Genomic DNA, 17,378 nt, shown 5'->3' on the forward strand with positions numbered 1-17,378 from the left:
CCACTTATATTTTGCTGAAATACCAACTTTTCTTTCCTGGAAGTTCTATCAGTGGCCATGTTTTATACCCCCCCCCCCCCACCCTACCCTCTCCCTCCCACAGATCTTCCGTTGTCCCTGTTCTCTGCTGTTGTACTTGTGTGCTTCCCTCTCTCTCTCTCCCCATCTTGTCTACCGCTCCCTTTATTGTATGTTTTGTGTGTCCGTTTTTTTTTTTTGGTGATTGATGTTGGCCCTTACACGAGCCTCGATGTTGTACACAAAAAAAATAAAAAATTATTATGCAAGGCCTGGGGTACAGAACACAACAACAAAACAACAGGCAATTTAAGGCCATTTTCCCTGCTGGAGCGGGGGTTAGCCTTGCGGGCCCCATGACAATCTTCTCCATTTTGCCCTATTTTCTACATCTCCCCTTGTTCACCCCCTTGCCGGCATTTCTTCTTCCACCACCTTTAGCCAAATCTTTCTCGGTCTTCCCTGTCCTCTACTTCCTTCTGCATTCATTTCCATCACTCTTCTCAACCAGTCACTTTCATCCTTCCTCAACACATGACCAAACCAGCTCAACCTGTTTCTCTTCACAGCATCCATCACAGGCTCTATTCCCATCATCTTTTGCAATTCATCATTTGTCTTCCTCTCTCTCAACGACATTCCGCACATCCACCGAACCATTCGCATTTCCACCCTTCGTTGCTGCTCTACATTCATTACCCATGTCTCGCTCCAATAAATCACAACACTTCTCACACATGCAGCATACACCTTTCCCCTTCAGCTTCAACGACACTCCCCTCCTCGTCAGCACACCACTCAGTTCTCGAAACTTCTTCCATGGACATCTCACTCTACAACCGTTGGAGTCTGATCCACCTTCTCCATTCAACACGTCTCCTAGGTCGCAAAATATTTTCACACCTTCCAGCTTCACACCATCTCCAAGATCCAACTCAACATTTCCTCCATCTGCAGCTCCCTCTGCGCACACCTTACACTTGAATGTAGCTGCCACACTGGTTAATGACCCTCTCAGACCACAACACTTTTGATGAACCCTCTCAGCACACATTGTACATTGAATGGAGATCACTCCGACACCCTTCCTGCACACAGCACACGGCCACTTCCCAGTTCTTTCCACCTCACCACATGCTTTACCACTTGCCATCACCTTCGTTTTTCTGATATTCACCTTCAGATCTTTTGTCTACATACATTCCTTCCACTTGTTCATCTTCTCCTTCAGTCCATCCATGCTTTCCGGCAATAAACACCAGATCATCTACATACAACAACTCCCACGGTAAACCCTCCTTTACATTCTGGGCCAGCACCTCCATCACAGCTACAAATAGTAGTTGACTTGGTACTGACCCCTGATGCACTCCCACCTTCACCTCAAACTCTACACTGTTCCCGTCCTTCGTCCTTACCGCTGTGCGCGCTCTCTCTCGTACATTGCCATCACTACTCTGATCAACCATTCCTCCACTCCTAACTTCCTCAATGCCCATGTCACTACTTCACGTGGAACCCTATCGAATGCTTTCTCCAGATCAACAAACCCAAGAAACAACTTCTTCCTCTTCTCCATGTACTTCTGCAACTGCCTCACAATAAAAAGCACATCTGTCGTTCCTCTTCCTGGCATAAATCCAAACTGCATTTCGTCGATCTTCACTTTCTTCCTTTTCGTCCTCTCCAACACCTTCATTCCATGCTCCAATAACTTTATCGCTCGGTACGAGCCACAGTCCAGAGGGTCACCTTTCCCCTTGTGTAGAGGGATGAGGGTACTCAGTTCCCAAGCCACTGGAATGCAGCCTTCTTTCACCACCAGATTACAGATCTGTCATTCTCTTCACACCCCAACTTCCTGCTGCCTTCAACATATCTCCCACAACTCTCGTCAGCCCTCCCGTTTTTCTACTCTTCATTGCTTTTATCACTTCCTCAACTTCCTTCTCAGTTATCTTCTCTGCCGGTCCTAAAACTGGGTTCCTCTCTATGTTGCCATCCCATTCATTCTCTGCATTCAACAGCATTTCCATATATCTCTTCCATCTTCCTTTACTTCCATCTGGGGCCACAACGATTTGTCCCATTTCATCCTTCAAGCAACTCACCCCCATCACATCACACCTCTTTCGCTATCTGCTTTGCAATCCTGAATACCACTCTCTGACCCTCTTCCGAATCCAAGCGTTCGCCGAACATTTTCCTGCATGCCTCCTGTGCTCTCTTTGCAGCCTTCTTGGCTGCCTTGTAACTTTCATGCTCTGCCTTTTCTGCCACTCCTTGAACTTCTTCCTCTTCTCATCAATCCTCTTTCCAACTTCATCATCCCATCACCATGTTTCCGAGTGCAACCTGGGGTACAGAAGGGGAAATTAACTTTTTAAAGCATTTGAGAAAGAGAAAGGAAGCGATGGGAGCGTGGATGGGTTAAAAACCGCATGTGTCCGAAGGAAGCGATAGGAGTGGGGATGGGTTAAAAACCGCATCTGTGTTCAAAGGAAGAGATGGGAGCGTGGATCGGTTAAAAACCACATGTGTCTGAAGGAAGTGGTTCAGTTTGGCGTTTTTAATATGAAATAGGCAAAGCCTAAAAACAAACAAAACCTTTTATAACTAGATGGTATTCATGGAATACTTACCCTGCGCAGTCAACTTGTTGCGAGCCAACTTTTTTTTTCTTTGATCCAATATGGCTGCCAGACCACGTGAGTGATGACATCATAAATTTATATTCTCTAATATAATTGTTGCATAAATCACGCTCATCACATTTCAAACTGATCAGACTAAGCGTTTTCCCTGTCGAATTATGGTCATAATTATGGCACCAATGATGTCATCGTTAACACCTCTTCCTCATATGGAGTTCTTTACAATGAGCAATGTTTTAATTTTTTTTTCCATGCAGCGGTTTTGGAGATAGAGGTGCAACATTTTTTGGTTTTTCCAAGATGGCGCCTGTACCAGATGACCGATGACATGATTATCATAAAAAATATTCTGAAGGAGCCGCACGGATGGTAAAACGGAGGCGCTCCTATGATGAAAACTTCGTGTCCATCAGACCAACAGTTGCTGATTTTTTTGGAATAATGTTCAGATGGATAAGTGTTGTATTTGTCGAACTATGACGTCATAACCAAGGGACCAATGACATCATTAACATATCTTATTTGCCATGGGGAGTAGTTGACAATGAGCCAGGTCTCAATTTTTTCCATGGAGTGGATTTGGAGATAGAGGTGCGAAGTTTTTCCAAGATGGCGCCTGAACCAAGAGATCTATGACGTCATAATAATCATTAAAATATGCTACAGGAGGAGGCCCTCCTATGGTGAAAATTTCATATGAATCGGACCAACGGTTGCCGAGAATTTTTTTTTTTTTTAATGCAGACACGTACGTCACACGGGACACGTACGCAACTGAATGCTTAACCCTGATTTTTGCTCCGTGAGCACAGGGTAATTACCTTTGGAACCCACTAGAATGACCCTTCGGAAACACTAGAATTGCCCTTCGGAAACCACTAGAATTGCCCTTCGGAAACCACTAGAATTGCCCTTCGGAAACCACTAGAATTGCCCTTCGGAAACCACTAGAATTGCCCTTCGGAAACCACTAGAATTGCCCTTCGGAAACCACTAGAATTGCCCTTCGGAAACCACTAGAATTGCCCTTCGGAAACCACTAGAATTGCCCTTCGGAAACCACTAGAATTGCCCTTCGGAAACCACTAGAATTGCCCTTCGGAAACCACTAGAATTGCCCTTCGGAAACCACTAGAATTGCCCTTCGGAAACCACTAGAATTGCCCTTCGGAAACCACTAGTATTATCCTTTAGAACCCACTAGTATGACCCTTCAGAACCCACTAGTATGACCATTCAGAACCCACTAGTATGACCCTTCAGAACCCACTAGTATGACCCTTTAGAAACCACTAGAATGACCCTTTAGAACCCACTAGAATGACCCTTTAGAACCCACTAGAATGACCCTTTAGAACCAACTTGAATGACCATTTAAGAACCCAGTAGAATTACACAGTGGCTTAGAAAGGTTCATTTTCATTATTGACAGACTGATGGAAATAGCAAAATATTGAAGCGGCTTCACCACTTGAGAAAAAGAAAGGGTTGATGTTATATGTAAAGAGTAAGGCAAAGATCATCAACCGAGACATACGTGAGCATTCGTTTGTAAGCGTGGTAGTTAAAAATTATTTCTCAAAATAACGAATTTCGATGGGATCGACCACCAGCTTCACAAACCTTTATCGGGCTTCCCCGCCACGACACGGACCTCGCGCCCCCAAGCAGTCATCTGATTGGTCAGTTGGAAGCGCAAGCCACACCCAGCAACCGTTGCACAAAAAAAAAAAAAAAAAAAAAAAAAAATCCCAACGCGGGTATCAGCCACTCTTTCGACGCTTTTGTCAGCGCTCTGCGCCCAATATATAAATTATGCAATTCGACCCAATCTATTCTCATTACCACCCGTTCCCACGAAATCGCAAACAATTTCAGAACGTTTTCCAACGACAAAGACGTAATGATAAATAATTTGTTAACCTTGAAGAATCGTCTGGTTTTGAAAGCATTCGATTCGGTCGATGAACGAGGTAATTTTTTTTCATCGGAAAAAAACAAACCTGTTAATGCTCGTGTCATAAATATAGATCATAGATCGATGGAACGTCAACGGAGGGTGTCCAAGTAGGGCCGATGCTGGTGCTTTTGTCCGAAACGTCGTGATTAAAATTCCAGTCAGGTAACGAGGGAAGAGATGGAGAGATGAGTGAAGGGAAAAACTGTTGCTGATCGTGACAACACCCAACACGGATAAAAACACATTACAATCGCCTCACACATTCGGTTTTTTAAATGACAACTTGGAATTTTTTATACAAATAAATCATAATTAGTATTGCATGTTGTTACCTTGGCGCCGATTTGGTTTCCGCACTGCCCCGCCTGCAGGTGAACGATCTCCCTCATTGTGCCGATGTACGAGACCACGTCCGTTCAACCTAACGTGCACGCCGACGCCGTTCACTCTGAGGGCGAAAAAGCACGCGCGTGCGCGCGCGATGTGGTGCTTGCCGTTGTCTTGATAATTAAATAAATAACCCGAGCAAAAGGGGGCGGGGCGCGCGCGTCGTATTGGCTGCCACCGCGTGGAAATTAAATAAATAGCCAGACCAAAAAGGGGCGGGGCAATGCATCGTTTTTGTTGTGCACGTTTTTGAGTGTACAGGTTCTTTCATGTTACAGTAAGTCACCGGTTTTTTTAGTCAACATTTTCAAGAAGTAGTTGGGTGAGGGAATACTTCCGGATGACTGGAAAAGAGCCAATATGTAATCCCGATCTTTAAGAAGGGAAATCGCTGACTGCCAGGGAACCAATAACGACCTATAGTATGGCCTATCACCAGGGTGGACGTCGGGTCTGAAAATGATGCAATTATTTCACAATCGTTTCCAGGGTAACCACCAAAAATGACTAAATTAGTTCTAACTCGTATAACTTTGTTTTTGATGCCAGAAACACAATTCTGGTGTTTAATAAAAGGTCTGATTATCCTCTTCACAATGGTGTCCTTTATTGCTATTGTGGAGCTAATTTGCATGGAATGATGACGTCACAAACATGCAAAATTAGTCTATTTTTCATGTGTTATATATATTCGTTGTGCATTTTCTGGTGCATCTTTGCAGCTCATTACAATGGCACTTAGTATCAAATATATCTAGATTATCGAAAATGTACATTGTATGGGGTGTAGGGTCTGGAAATAATTGATTAAGCCTTGGTTTTCATGTTATAACATTAAAGGCGATTCTGGTGGCAGAGCAAACACCTTCCATTGTTCAAATTTCTCTAACTTTGTTGTTGAATATGCTATGAACACAATTCTTGCACTGAATGAAAGTTTTGTGATTAGCCTAAACAATTCTAGCATTGGTAATTATCATTTGGCTAATTTGCATATCGTTATGACGTCACACACGGCAAAACGGTATTTTTCAAAATGCGTAACATTTCTATGCCTCTGCCCCCGAAGGTGGCAGTCGGCATTGTTTTCGGGTTGTCCGTCTGTACGGGCTAAACCTCATTTTTCTCAGCAACCATTTCCGATTGAGACAAACTTTCAGGGTTGGAGTAACACCCATGCAGAATGTTTTTATAATAAAAATTGATAATTGTGATGTCATAGGTCACATGGTATGGCAGCCATCTTTGATTAAACGCAAATAATTAAAAAATTATTTCTCGGAAACAGCTCAATGTAAAATTGCTTGGAAAACAGAAACCGCTTGGCCTTCTAAGGCGTTCTTGCATCATCAGTGTACCTGCACTGAAGTTGTGCATCTGATATTGAATGTCCTTGACCTATTTTTTTTAGTGACCTAATTTACAAAAAAAACAAAAAACTATCATAGCTAGAATAACTTTCCTCAGATTTTCATGATGTGGAGTTTTATGGATAGATTGTAGATGGATACATTTTCTTAATATACACTATCCCTAAATATTGAAGGTCAAATAAAAATATGGCCATCATTGGATTCGTAAAAGGGCATCATGCCGTAAAACATTGCTTCAAAAAGGGGACCAAAAAACAACAACCACGGTTCCCGAAAAAGGCCAACCCCCGCTTGCGGGGAAAAATGGCCTCTAAAGGTGGTTATTTATTTATATTGGATTGTCAGCCAAGTGCAAGTCGCAGGCTTACCCTTGGCGATCGCAGATGTCTAACCTAATTTGGGGATTAATAGCAATGTCATTTATTGCTCCATTTAATTAATATTGTTATACTTATGGTCGACATTAGGATATTAAATATTTCTTATAATTTTACCCTCGTCTCCAATCGTTTGTTGGTTTCACCCTAAAAAACAACATCACGGGCACAACACAAACAACACAGTATTTTTTTTTTTGCTGCGATGCAGTCTGGGTTACCAGTGTACTAGTTGCGGTGCCCAGAGGTCAACACATTACATAAAATGGGGGTCATCCAACAACTGAAACCACATTGCCTCTCCTGGCCTACCTTTGGTGATCGCAGATATCTAGTTAATGCTATCTGGCTATTCCATCCTATCAAATCTGATACAATCCAATCACCTGACTTTGGTATAGCTGCCAGTCATTCATAATTGGAAAACGTATTGCATCGCTCGATGTCTCGCACCACCAAAAGCAAATGTGAAGTGAAGAACTGAAAAAGATATCATTTCAATGCCCCTCCTACCCCCACTGCACAGAAGGTACACATAGTCGAGGTGGGGAAGTGCTCGTCCATTGAATGGATCAGAACACAACAGGTCAAAATGAGCTGCAGAGAGGATGAGAAACACCAACAACAGGGTTGAAGGCCAATATATAAGCAGATTGGACAAACAATGGATGTGGGGAGGACCGAGGGGTAGGAGTGGGGTGGACAAGATGGACACAGAAGTAAACTCTCAAGAGGAAAAACTGGAAATTAGGAAGGAGGTATTGTGATAGGATGGGGGCAGGGAGTTAACGATGGTAGAAAAGATCATGGTTTAGGATTGGAGACGATAAGTTGAACACAAAGGGCTATCAAATAAAGGTGGGTGAGGTTGTGAGGGGGAGCAAACAGTAAGCTTGAAGATTCAACAATAAAAATCTTTTAAAATTCAAACACGTGAAGACATTCAGCTTCACAAAAAATAATGACGCACCATTGTGGGTGAGCATTTTATATTTCCAGACAAAAATGCCAACATATTTAGAAGTATACAGCAAACATATTGTCTTCCTCAAATTCCTCGTTTTAAGCCTCTTTTAAAGCTGTCTCAAACAGAAAAAAACAAAACTTCAGAAAGAAAAAAAAAGTCTGCACAACTTTCAACAGATCATGTTACTTTCAAAAGTAGCACGATCTTGAAAAAGGAACATGGGAAAACAATAACAAAAACAAAAGACCAATTAAAGCCTTTGGAAAACTTGCCAAATGATTTGCTCTCATACAATGGGACAAAGATCAATGGAAACATAATTCTTGCATGTGCAATAACCACAAGCAGAACCCACGTGAAAACACCCTCCGGGAAGCTTCGGTGGTGTGAAATCTACAATGGAGTAGTGCACAGCTGCTAAAACTGGGAATTCTGGTGCATGGGAATTTGGGCAGGTTGGCACATTGAGCTATAAAGTTAGAAGGGCAGCAAAAGGACCACGAACAAAAGTGTCAGTCGGTTTGCCACTCAAAGTACCTCTGCAAAGAGCTCATCACATTGGTATTGAAATTTCATCACATGCCCATATAGGTGTGAATGCTGGCAAATCAAGCCGAAAGATTTGACCAATTCTGGGAACAGAAGAGTGGTATGAGGCATTTGACCAATTCTGGGAACAGAAGAGTGGTATGAGGCTATGAATGAATACTGGGGAAAAGAAAATGGATTAGGGTTCAATTGTTCAACTCGTATCCATCGTGTCTTGGCTGGTGGAGGTGGCTGCATCCTTCTGGATACTTTCAAAGATGGCCGATAGCTCCGGATTAGAGCTGATCTGTGTCTGGAAGTCACTCATCGGTGGGCTTTTCTCAGCTTCTGGAATGGTGAGCAAAGCAGCAACAGCACGCATGGCAGAGCGCTTCAGTTCGTCCTGCTTCTCAAACTCCTGCTTCACTGAGTTTGCTTTCACCTATGAACAGGAAAGAGCACACCAAAGCAACGTCCAATGTTCTTTCCAATTCACACAATCTGTACCAAATCACCTCCAGAAGACCCCAACACCTCAAAATTATCATACTTGTAGTATCGAAGTAAACAGCCCATCAAAATAATCACATTCCTCAAAAAAGAGGAGAGATGTCAACCCTGGGAAGTGAGATATTGGAGGAACACCAATAGTGAAATGAAACCCAATGAACCTTGTGACAAATTGGGAATTTTATCGAATCGTAGAAAGGGGCAGTTACTCCACTCGTGTCGTATCTGCGCTCTCAGGAGATAGTTTGTAGCCCAGGTGATGAAGGTTTGAAATTTCCCAATCATTCGGTCCTGGGCATTGATGACTCGGCACAAATGATTAAATAAGCTAATTTTTTCAGTTTATGTGAGACAGACAATATTGGAATGAAGTGAGAATCTAGAATATATTCATGGCACAAGCAAAAAAAAAAATCTGACGTCTTTACATGGACATTGAGGTGAGAAAGAGGAAATTAAAAGTAGAGCTATCTTAGCTAGAAAAAAAGAAAAGAAAAGAGTCTGCATCTTCGTAAAAACCATACATGGCACAAGTGAAAACAATGTTCTGATTGATCAAAGGAAATATATAAATAAAGAGAACGTTTCATCTTGCAAACAACTCCAGCTGTCGTGAGGCTCGGAGGATGAGGAATGCCCCAAAGGTCACCTTGGTTGTGCAAGTGGCTCTGAGCGGTTCAACAAGCCGATCCAATCGCTGCAGAACAGCACTGGGACACAAGGTTGAGAGACGAACGAGCATGAGGAACGTCAACATCTGGAAAAACATAGCAAAAGAGGACCGGGTTTATAGTATTTGATTTTTTCAAAACATTACAAACCATGGGTTCAAATGTCAGCATGATTCAATCATTTCCATCAGATGAGATGGAACATCAAGTCAAATGTATTTTTTGTCACCTTGATGTCATAGTGATCCTTTAGCCCATCCTCAACATGATTCAAGAACTCAAATATGTCAAGGCGGTCAAGGCAGGTGTCCAGCAGCGTGTACATGCACTCAAAAGCCGCTTTTCTGATGTCTAGGCCATCATCGACAGTATGCTTGAAAGGACCCATTTCAACCTACGGACACACAAAAGTCGTTTATGGATATGCCAATACTGCATTCAAAATAAATCGAAAAAAGCCATCTTGCACAAAAAAAAGAAAGCCTCAGTATCTGACAGATACTCAAATGATGCTGTTTCATACCTGAAAGAAACACAAACAAAACCAAATCATGAAGTCTGTCTTTGTATATCCAGATTGGGAATCTTAAAGAGTCAAGTTTGCAGAGGTCGTATGCACAAGCCCACAAATTCTCTTTCACGTCCATGAGTGGTGACAAATACCTTCATGTCATGCCATTCTCCACATATGCAAGTCTTCCCAAACCCACCCCTTCTCTGTGTCCCCTTCTTCAGCATCCTTCCACTTAATGTCCCCTCTTTCTGCATCCCCTCATCTTTCCTCTTTCCACAACTCTGTCTGATTCCCCCTCACTCATATTTCTCCCCCGCCACCTCCCATCTTCCCCATCTCCTCCCTCGCCACGCCCCCACCCCCTCACATTCCCCACCCCCCAGCCCCACCTCCCCTTTCAGCCTCCCCCTCACCCAACCCAGCTTCCTCCTCACCCAACCACTCCTCTCAGCTTTTGCCCCTCCCAGCTTTCTTGGCCCACCACCGCCTAGCTTCCACCCCTCCAATCCCACCTCCTCTCAGCTCCCACCCCACCCCTGCCAGGTTCACCCCTACCTCCAGCCAGCTCCCATCCTGGCCCGACCTCAATTCAAACTCCACCACCCCTTTCACATTCCTGCACCATGCCAACACCGCCTTCTCTCATCCCTAACTGGGTGAACCTCAAACATCCGAGGCCTACCCTCTGCTCCAACCTGACAGATCTCTCAATCCCGGTGACTGCTGATAAACTGGACATCTGTTTAACAGAATCCTTCCTTCCACCGTATGACCCTTATATGTCTTAGTGTCCCCTTCCTGGCTATTGCATCCTCCGGTTTGATAGGCCTGAAGACAGTCCTGGCAGTGGAGTTGCACTTTAAATGAAGAACTTTATTTCTCACTGTCCGTGTAATGCTCTTACAATTCTCAACCCCCTTTGGCTGTGATTTCCCCTCCTCTCCCACCTCGTACTTGTCTGTGTGTCATACCGTCCTACTAAATGTGATGACTCAATTTACATCTCTCTCACATGGAACAACTTTTCAATTGTCACCATGTCAATTGACTAGGTGTTGGTACCTCTCTCAAATGATGGCACTTCAGCAAAGGACTCCATGGGACTGACTTAATCTGTAAACTTTTCCACCCAGATTTCTGTCAATGGAAAGTCCTCCCTTCTGGATTTGGTTATGAGCAACTTTCCCGCCAATGTCTCATGCTCTTCCTCTGCTTCAATTGTTTCATTTGACCATGTGCTTGTGAAGGTAAACATCTCTCTAGCCATTCTTGGAGAACATTCATCGGCAAGTCTGGCAGTTCACTCAGGCAGACTGGCAAGGACTGCAAGTAGCAATCTTTCTTCAGGACTGGTCTCCCTGCCCCTGTAATGTTAACTCAGCATGGGAATTCTTCCACAGACACCTGCTCTCCCTTATGTACAGATCCATCCCATGTCATCTTAGGTTATCCCACCAGTCTTCTCGCCCATGGTACACTGAATCCTGTGGTGAAACAGCTGCCCTGAAACAGCTTGCCTTCTCTTCTTGAAAGGCAAATCAGACCAAAGTCAATCTCAGTGCTTTCCAAAAAGTCCACAACAAATGTGTGTCTACTCCCAGGAGAGCCAGAAAACAACATGTAGCCAACCTCAAGAATGAGCTTTCAAACTTGCCTCCCTCCTCTAAAACCTGGTGGCACCTTGATAGGTCTGTCTCTCGATTATGCTCCTCCATCCCTTTCCTCTCTTCAAATGGCACTGCAGCCAACTCCGCTTGTTGACTCAATACTCAACTCAATTCTGTGTTTGCTCCCACATATTGTGTCTCCAACCCCTCGCTCTGTACCTACCCTTCCCAGATGCACGCAACTGCCTTCTCACTGTGTCATTTGTAACTGAGAAGGTGAAGAAGTTTCTGTCATTAGTCGACCCTGATTCTGCAACTGGAACGGATGGCATCAGCAAACATGTCCGAAGAAGAATGACCGCACTGTGGTCACAACCTACTACACAAAATATACATTTTTTTCCCCTCCTCTGTCCACACAATAACCTCATCCTTGCTGTTGAAGGGATTATACAATTAATCCCTGAGGGTCTTCGCGGTCTGGTTCAATATCAATTACGTATCTGATGGACTGCTGTATCTGGTTTCAGGAAACTAGTACACCGACTGTGAACAAAAGCGGCAGGAAGAGTTATGTCATTATCCTCCCTGGGGTATATACAGTGCATTCAGAAAGTATTCAGACCCCTTCACTTTTTCACATTTTGTTATGTTGCAGCCTTATGCTGAAATCATTTAAATTCATTTTTTCCCTCATCAATCTACACTCAATACCCCATAATGACAAAGAGAAAACAGGATTTTAGAAAGTTTTGCAAATTTATTAAAAAGAAAAAACTGAAATATCACATTGACATAAGTATTCATACCCTTTGCTATGACACTTGAAATTTATAGTCAGGTTCACTATGTCAATAAATTATATTTCGTTCAAAATCATGGTAGGCAAACCTATACATTTTCAAAATCAAAATCAAAATTTTGTTCAAAATCATGGCAAACCTATACATTTTTGGAAAGGTTATAGCATAAGGAAACTAAAAATCAATGTTTACATTTGGAGAGATACCTGTATGGCGGCCATTTTGGATTTTCAAAATGGCCACTGTAAAATACATATTTTGTTCTATTTCTGCCTCTAATTACCCTAAAAACTTTTAAAAATATACTAAACCTATATTTTCAGGGACAAGGAATCCAATGAAAGTATCAAATTAGTGCTATGGGGAATGGTAAGACACGAATCAAAGGTTTTGAATTGCAAAATACTGTCTTTATATTCGCGATAAGTTGCATAATCAAATACATGTTATCATTTTGTACAGGCAGTTAATAACATCAAAATGTGTCACAATAATTCATATCACCAAACATACACAGGCAGTCAGCAAAATCATATATACACATGCAGTCAGTATAACTTCACATCTACACAGGCAGTCAATGACAAAATATACACAGGCAGTCAATGGCATCAAACATACACGATTACAGAATATGCCATTTAGAGTTCGTCATCACTGTCCTGTGTGTCGTATCCGACAATATAGTCCGCATCGTTTTCAGAGTCCGTTCCACACAAGCAAAGGTCGGTCAAATTGATTGGCAAATCGAATTGGTCGAATGGTCGATCGAATCGATTGGTCGAACTGTCGATCGAAGCGATTGGTCGAATGGTCGAATTGGTCGATTGGTCGAATTGGTCGGAATTGGCAAATGTAAACATTGATTTTCAGATTTTCCATGTAATAACGTTTCCAAAAATGTATAGGTTTGCTAATGTACCATGATTTTGAACGAAAAAACATAGTGAACCTGACTATTAGCTCAGGTGCCTCCCATTTCTCTTCATCATCTTTGAGATGTTTCTACACCTTGATTGGAGTCCACCTGTGGTAAATTCAATTGATTGGACATGATTTGGAAAGGCACACACCTGTCTATATAAGGTCTCACAGCTGACAATGCATATCAGAGCAAAAACCAAGCCATGAGGTCGAAGGAACTGCCTGCAGAGCTCAGAGACAGGATTGTGTCAAGGCACAGATCTGGGGAAGCCTACAAAAAATTTCTGCTGCATTGAAGGTTCCCAAGAGCACAGTGGCCTCCATAATTCTTAAATGGAAGAAGTTTCGAACAACCAGGACTCTTCCTCGAGCTGGCCGCCCGGCCAAACTGAGCAATCGGGGGAGAAGGACCTTGGCAATAGAGGTGACCAAGAACTCGATGGTCACTCTGGCTGAGGTCCAGATATCCTGTGTGGAGATGGGAGAAACTTCCAGAAGGCCAACCATCACTGCAACACTCCTCCGATCTGGACTTTATGGCAGAGTGGCCAGACGGAAGCCAAACAGTTCAATCTTGGTTTCATCAGACCACAGAATCTTGTTTCTCACAGTCTGAGTGTCCTTTATGTGCTTTTTTGCAAACTCCAAGCGGCTTTCATGTGTCTTTCACTGAGGAGAGGCTTCTGTCTGGCCACTCTGCCAGACCTTATATAGACAGGTGTGTGCCTTTCCAAATCATATCCAAACAATTGAATTTACCACAGGTGGACTCCAATCAAGGTGTAGAAACATCTCAAAGATGATCAAGAGAAATGGGAGGCACCTGAGCTACATTTCAAGTGTCATAGCAAAGGGTCTGAATACTTATGTCAATGTGATATTTCAGTTTTTTTCTTTTTAATAAATTTGCAAAACTTTCTAAAATCCTGTTTTGTCTTTGTCATTATGAGGTATTGAGTGGAGATTGATGAGGGAAAAAATGAATTTAAACGATTTCAGCATAAGGCTGCAACATAACAAAATGTGAAAAAAGTGAAGGGGTCTGAATACTTTCTGAATGCACTGTATAATACAGTAGATCTAGGCTCGGACCCCAAGAACGTCAGAGGTGTATGCAGTTACCAAGTTTCCACTCTCGCATACTCTCTCTGGTAATCAACCTTTTGTTCATAAAAACTATGTGGTCATTCGAGGTGCAGGACTTTACCATTAAACGTGACTGCATTGGCTTTAAAAACCCGTTAATAGGCTGATTGGAAAACACGCATATGGCACCATTCAAAGTTATGGAATGATATTTTTTTAGGAAAGCGCTTACGGTCTTGATTAAACCTTACTAATAATTTAACACTCGACCCAAATAAAGCCAATGGAAATCTAACACAACAACGCCGTACAGTGTATAATGAGCAGAGGCCCATCCTGCCCGAATGTGTTAGGCCCACCAGGAAACAGGATGGCGGCCATATCTCTGCACTAAGGGAGGTGTAATCAAGCGACAGATATGGGTGTGGTCTGGTAGCTGTCTGATCAATGGGTGCACATTTCAAAAATCGACTTATGACAAGAACCCTAACAACACCAACAACAGCAGCAGCAGCAGTAGCACCACCGAGCTTTTGTAGACCTGCGACATGTTGCAGGTAAAACATGCATTTCTGCTCTCTCACATCCTTTCTCTGCCATTTCACACTATCATTGCCTTAGGTAATCTTCCACCAACTTGGAAGTCAATCAACGTAATCATCTTCTTCTTTCCAGAAGAAGAAGAAGAACGTAATCATGTTATATAAACAAGGTGAAAAAAATCAATCCCCTTAAGACCTGTCAGCTTACTTCCAAGCATCAGCAAAGCCATGGAATTCATCATCACAATTGATATAAAACCATTCCCTTTCTCCAACAACCTCATCTAAGATCATAATTTTGGTTTCAGACAAAGTCACTCCCCCTTGAAAATGTTTTGTCTGCTCTCAAAACAATATCAGACATGAGATCAGGGCCGTCTCTCTGGCCATATCTCAAGCTTTTGATACAGTCTGGAATCCCATATTGATCTCCAAACTCTCTGCCTATGGCATTCAAAGCCAACTCCACTCACGGGTTACCAACTTCTTCTACTATCATAGCCAATGTGTGGCTCTCAATGGGGATCCTCTCATCTCTCCATGTAAAGTTTGGAGTGCCCCAATTCAGTGTTCTGGGCCCTGTCCTATTCCTAATCCTAATCTTCATCAATGATCTCTCTCGGTCTCTTCCCCATCTGCAGAATTTGATAGAACCACCGCTGGTCAGGCAGTTGAAATACGTCTTTCAATCCTAACAAATCTCACACTCGCAAATGTGAGATTTGTTAGGATTGTCTGTCTCTCTGTCTCTCACAAATCTCACTCTGTCTCCTAAATGACCGTCTGCAAATCTTCCATCTGCTTTCTTAACAACCCAATTGCAGAAATTCAGTCACTAACATTTTTAGGTCTCACATTCAGCCATGACATTTCTTGGGCAGACGAGTGGGAAGCAGAAGTTGGCCTTCTCTCACAATGAAGTTGTGTCCATTGGCATATCACTTTCATATCACAGACAGGTCAGTGGTCTGTCTTCTACCACCTCCTTTCTTGTCTCGTACCCTCTATTTTCTGTGCTCTCCCCCCTAGTTTTTTTGCAGGATGCATACGGTCTGCTAGCAAAACCCTTCTGGTGAAACTCACAAAATCAAGAATCTCTGCTCACCTCCATTCTTTTTTCCTCCCCGTGGAACCAACTTCCACGTTCTCTTCAATCTAATTCTTCCCTCCAGGGCTTCAAGACAGCTGTTCACCATTATCTCAGATTATCCACCCCCCCTTTCAAAACCATGATATCTTATACCCCCATTATCCCTCCGCAAATGCACCCCTTTCCAAAGTTCCAGTTCTTTCTTCCTTGGAATGTTCGGCGATATCCAACCTGTCCACCTACATGTCCTCCACTAGTCCACATTAATTATTTCTCAAAGTCTTCTTCTATTTTGTCCCACAACCCTGCTGCTGTTGGTGTCCCCCCCCCCCCCTCCTTTATTTCTGCTGTTCCATTTGTTCTGTTACTTCCATATCCGCTCAATGTTCAAGCTCCTCCACGAACCTCGACATAATGTGTAAACAAAAGCTCTCTCTTAAGGACACTCACCTCTCGTATGAGTTCCTTTCGAACCTTTGTCTCATTGTACAGGTGTGGAAGGACCAGATTGAGCAGGTCACGGATAAGTGAAGGCTTGTTGTGTGCTGCAGAGTTGAACGTTACAAGAGATACACGCCGTACATTCAAGTCAGGGTCTTCCAGCGTTTCCAGGAAATCCCCTGTATAGAAATGATGTCTTGGATTAATTGATGTAAATCATGATAAAAATTGAGAGGTACAGAGTCCCGTGAAGCAAAATAAAAAACATCACAAGCAACGTTTTATTCAATGTGAACATAGTTCACAATTCATAATTCTAATTAATGAATGAAGCATGACACAAGGCAAACGATCATTGCCACTGGTATTTGAGCATTTAAATAAAAAAATAATGGATGTCCTACTTTTTCAGGAAATTTGGAAAAGTCCCACTAATATTTATTTCCCATATATAATGGCCAATATTTTCTGGTATCCACAACGTACGATGCTCCGTAACATATGCACGTATGTATCACTGCTCACAACCCAGCCCATGTTTGGTGACGTTTTTTTTTTTTTGTATACAGAATCGAGGCTCGTGAAAGAACTAACATTTATCACAAAAACAAATCAAAGCGACAAACAAACAAAGTATATAAAAAGGGGAGCGGTAGACAAGATGGGGAGAGAAGGGGAAGCACATAAACACAACATTTGAGAGCAGGGACATCGGGAATGTGTGGGAGGGAGGGGGCTTGGGGGGAGGCGGCGTGGGAAGGGAGGGGGGGGGGGTGGAAGAAGTATAAACACAAGTACACCAAGGACTTCCAGGAAAGAAGTTGGTATTTCAAAAAAGTGGATTTGGGGTGAAATTAGCGGGGGTAGAAAAGATCAAGGTTTTGGATGGCGGAAGATAAGAGATGGTGGTGAACAGCTGTTTTAAA

General features: G+C 42.8%; 2 protein-coding genes across 3 annotated transcripts in view; both read right to left on the reverse strand.

Moving 5' to 3' along the window:
• The window catches only part of LOC137439847 (tubulin beta chain), a 40,886-nt gene extending 35,740 nt beyond the window's left edge, over positions 1-5,146 (reverse strand). The window contains exon 1 of the mRNA XM_068136003.2: positions 4,965-5,146. Coding sequence (XP_067992104.1) covers positions 4,965-5,021 — 57 coding nt within the window. The 5' untranslated portion in view covers positions 5,022-5,146. The remainder of the gene's footprint in view (positions 1-4,964) is intronic.
• Positions 5,147-7,741: 2,595 nt separating this feature from the next.
• The window catches only part of LOC137439854 (cullin-associated NEDD8-dissociated protein 1), a 125,859-nt gene continuing 116,222 nt past the window's right edge, over positions 7,742-17,378 (reverse strand). For both annotated transcript variants that reach the window (XM_068136026.2, XM_068136017.1), the window contains exons 15-18: positions 16,462-16,631; positions 9,675-9,839; positions 9,424-9,531; positions 7,742-8,706 (exon numbers count right to left, since the gene is read on the reverse strand). In XM_068136026.2, the coding sequence (XP_067992127.1) occupies positions 8,479-8,706; positions 9,424-9,531; positions 9,675-9,839; positions 16,462-16,631 (671 nt within the window). In that variant the 3' untranslated portion in view covers positions 7,742-8,478. The remainder of the gene's footprint in view (positions 8,707-9,423; positions 9,532-9,674; positions 9,840-16,461; positions 16,632-17,378) is intronic.

The sequence above is a fragment of the Myxine glutinosa genome, chromosome 1 (assembly GCF_964187855.1).
Source record: "Myxine glutinosa chromosome 1, kmMyxGlut1.1, whole genome shotgun sequence".
Lineage (NCBI taxonomy): Eukaryota > Metazoa > Chordata > Myxini > Myxiniformes > Myxinidae > Myxine > Myxine glutinosa.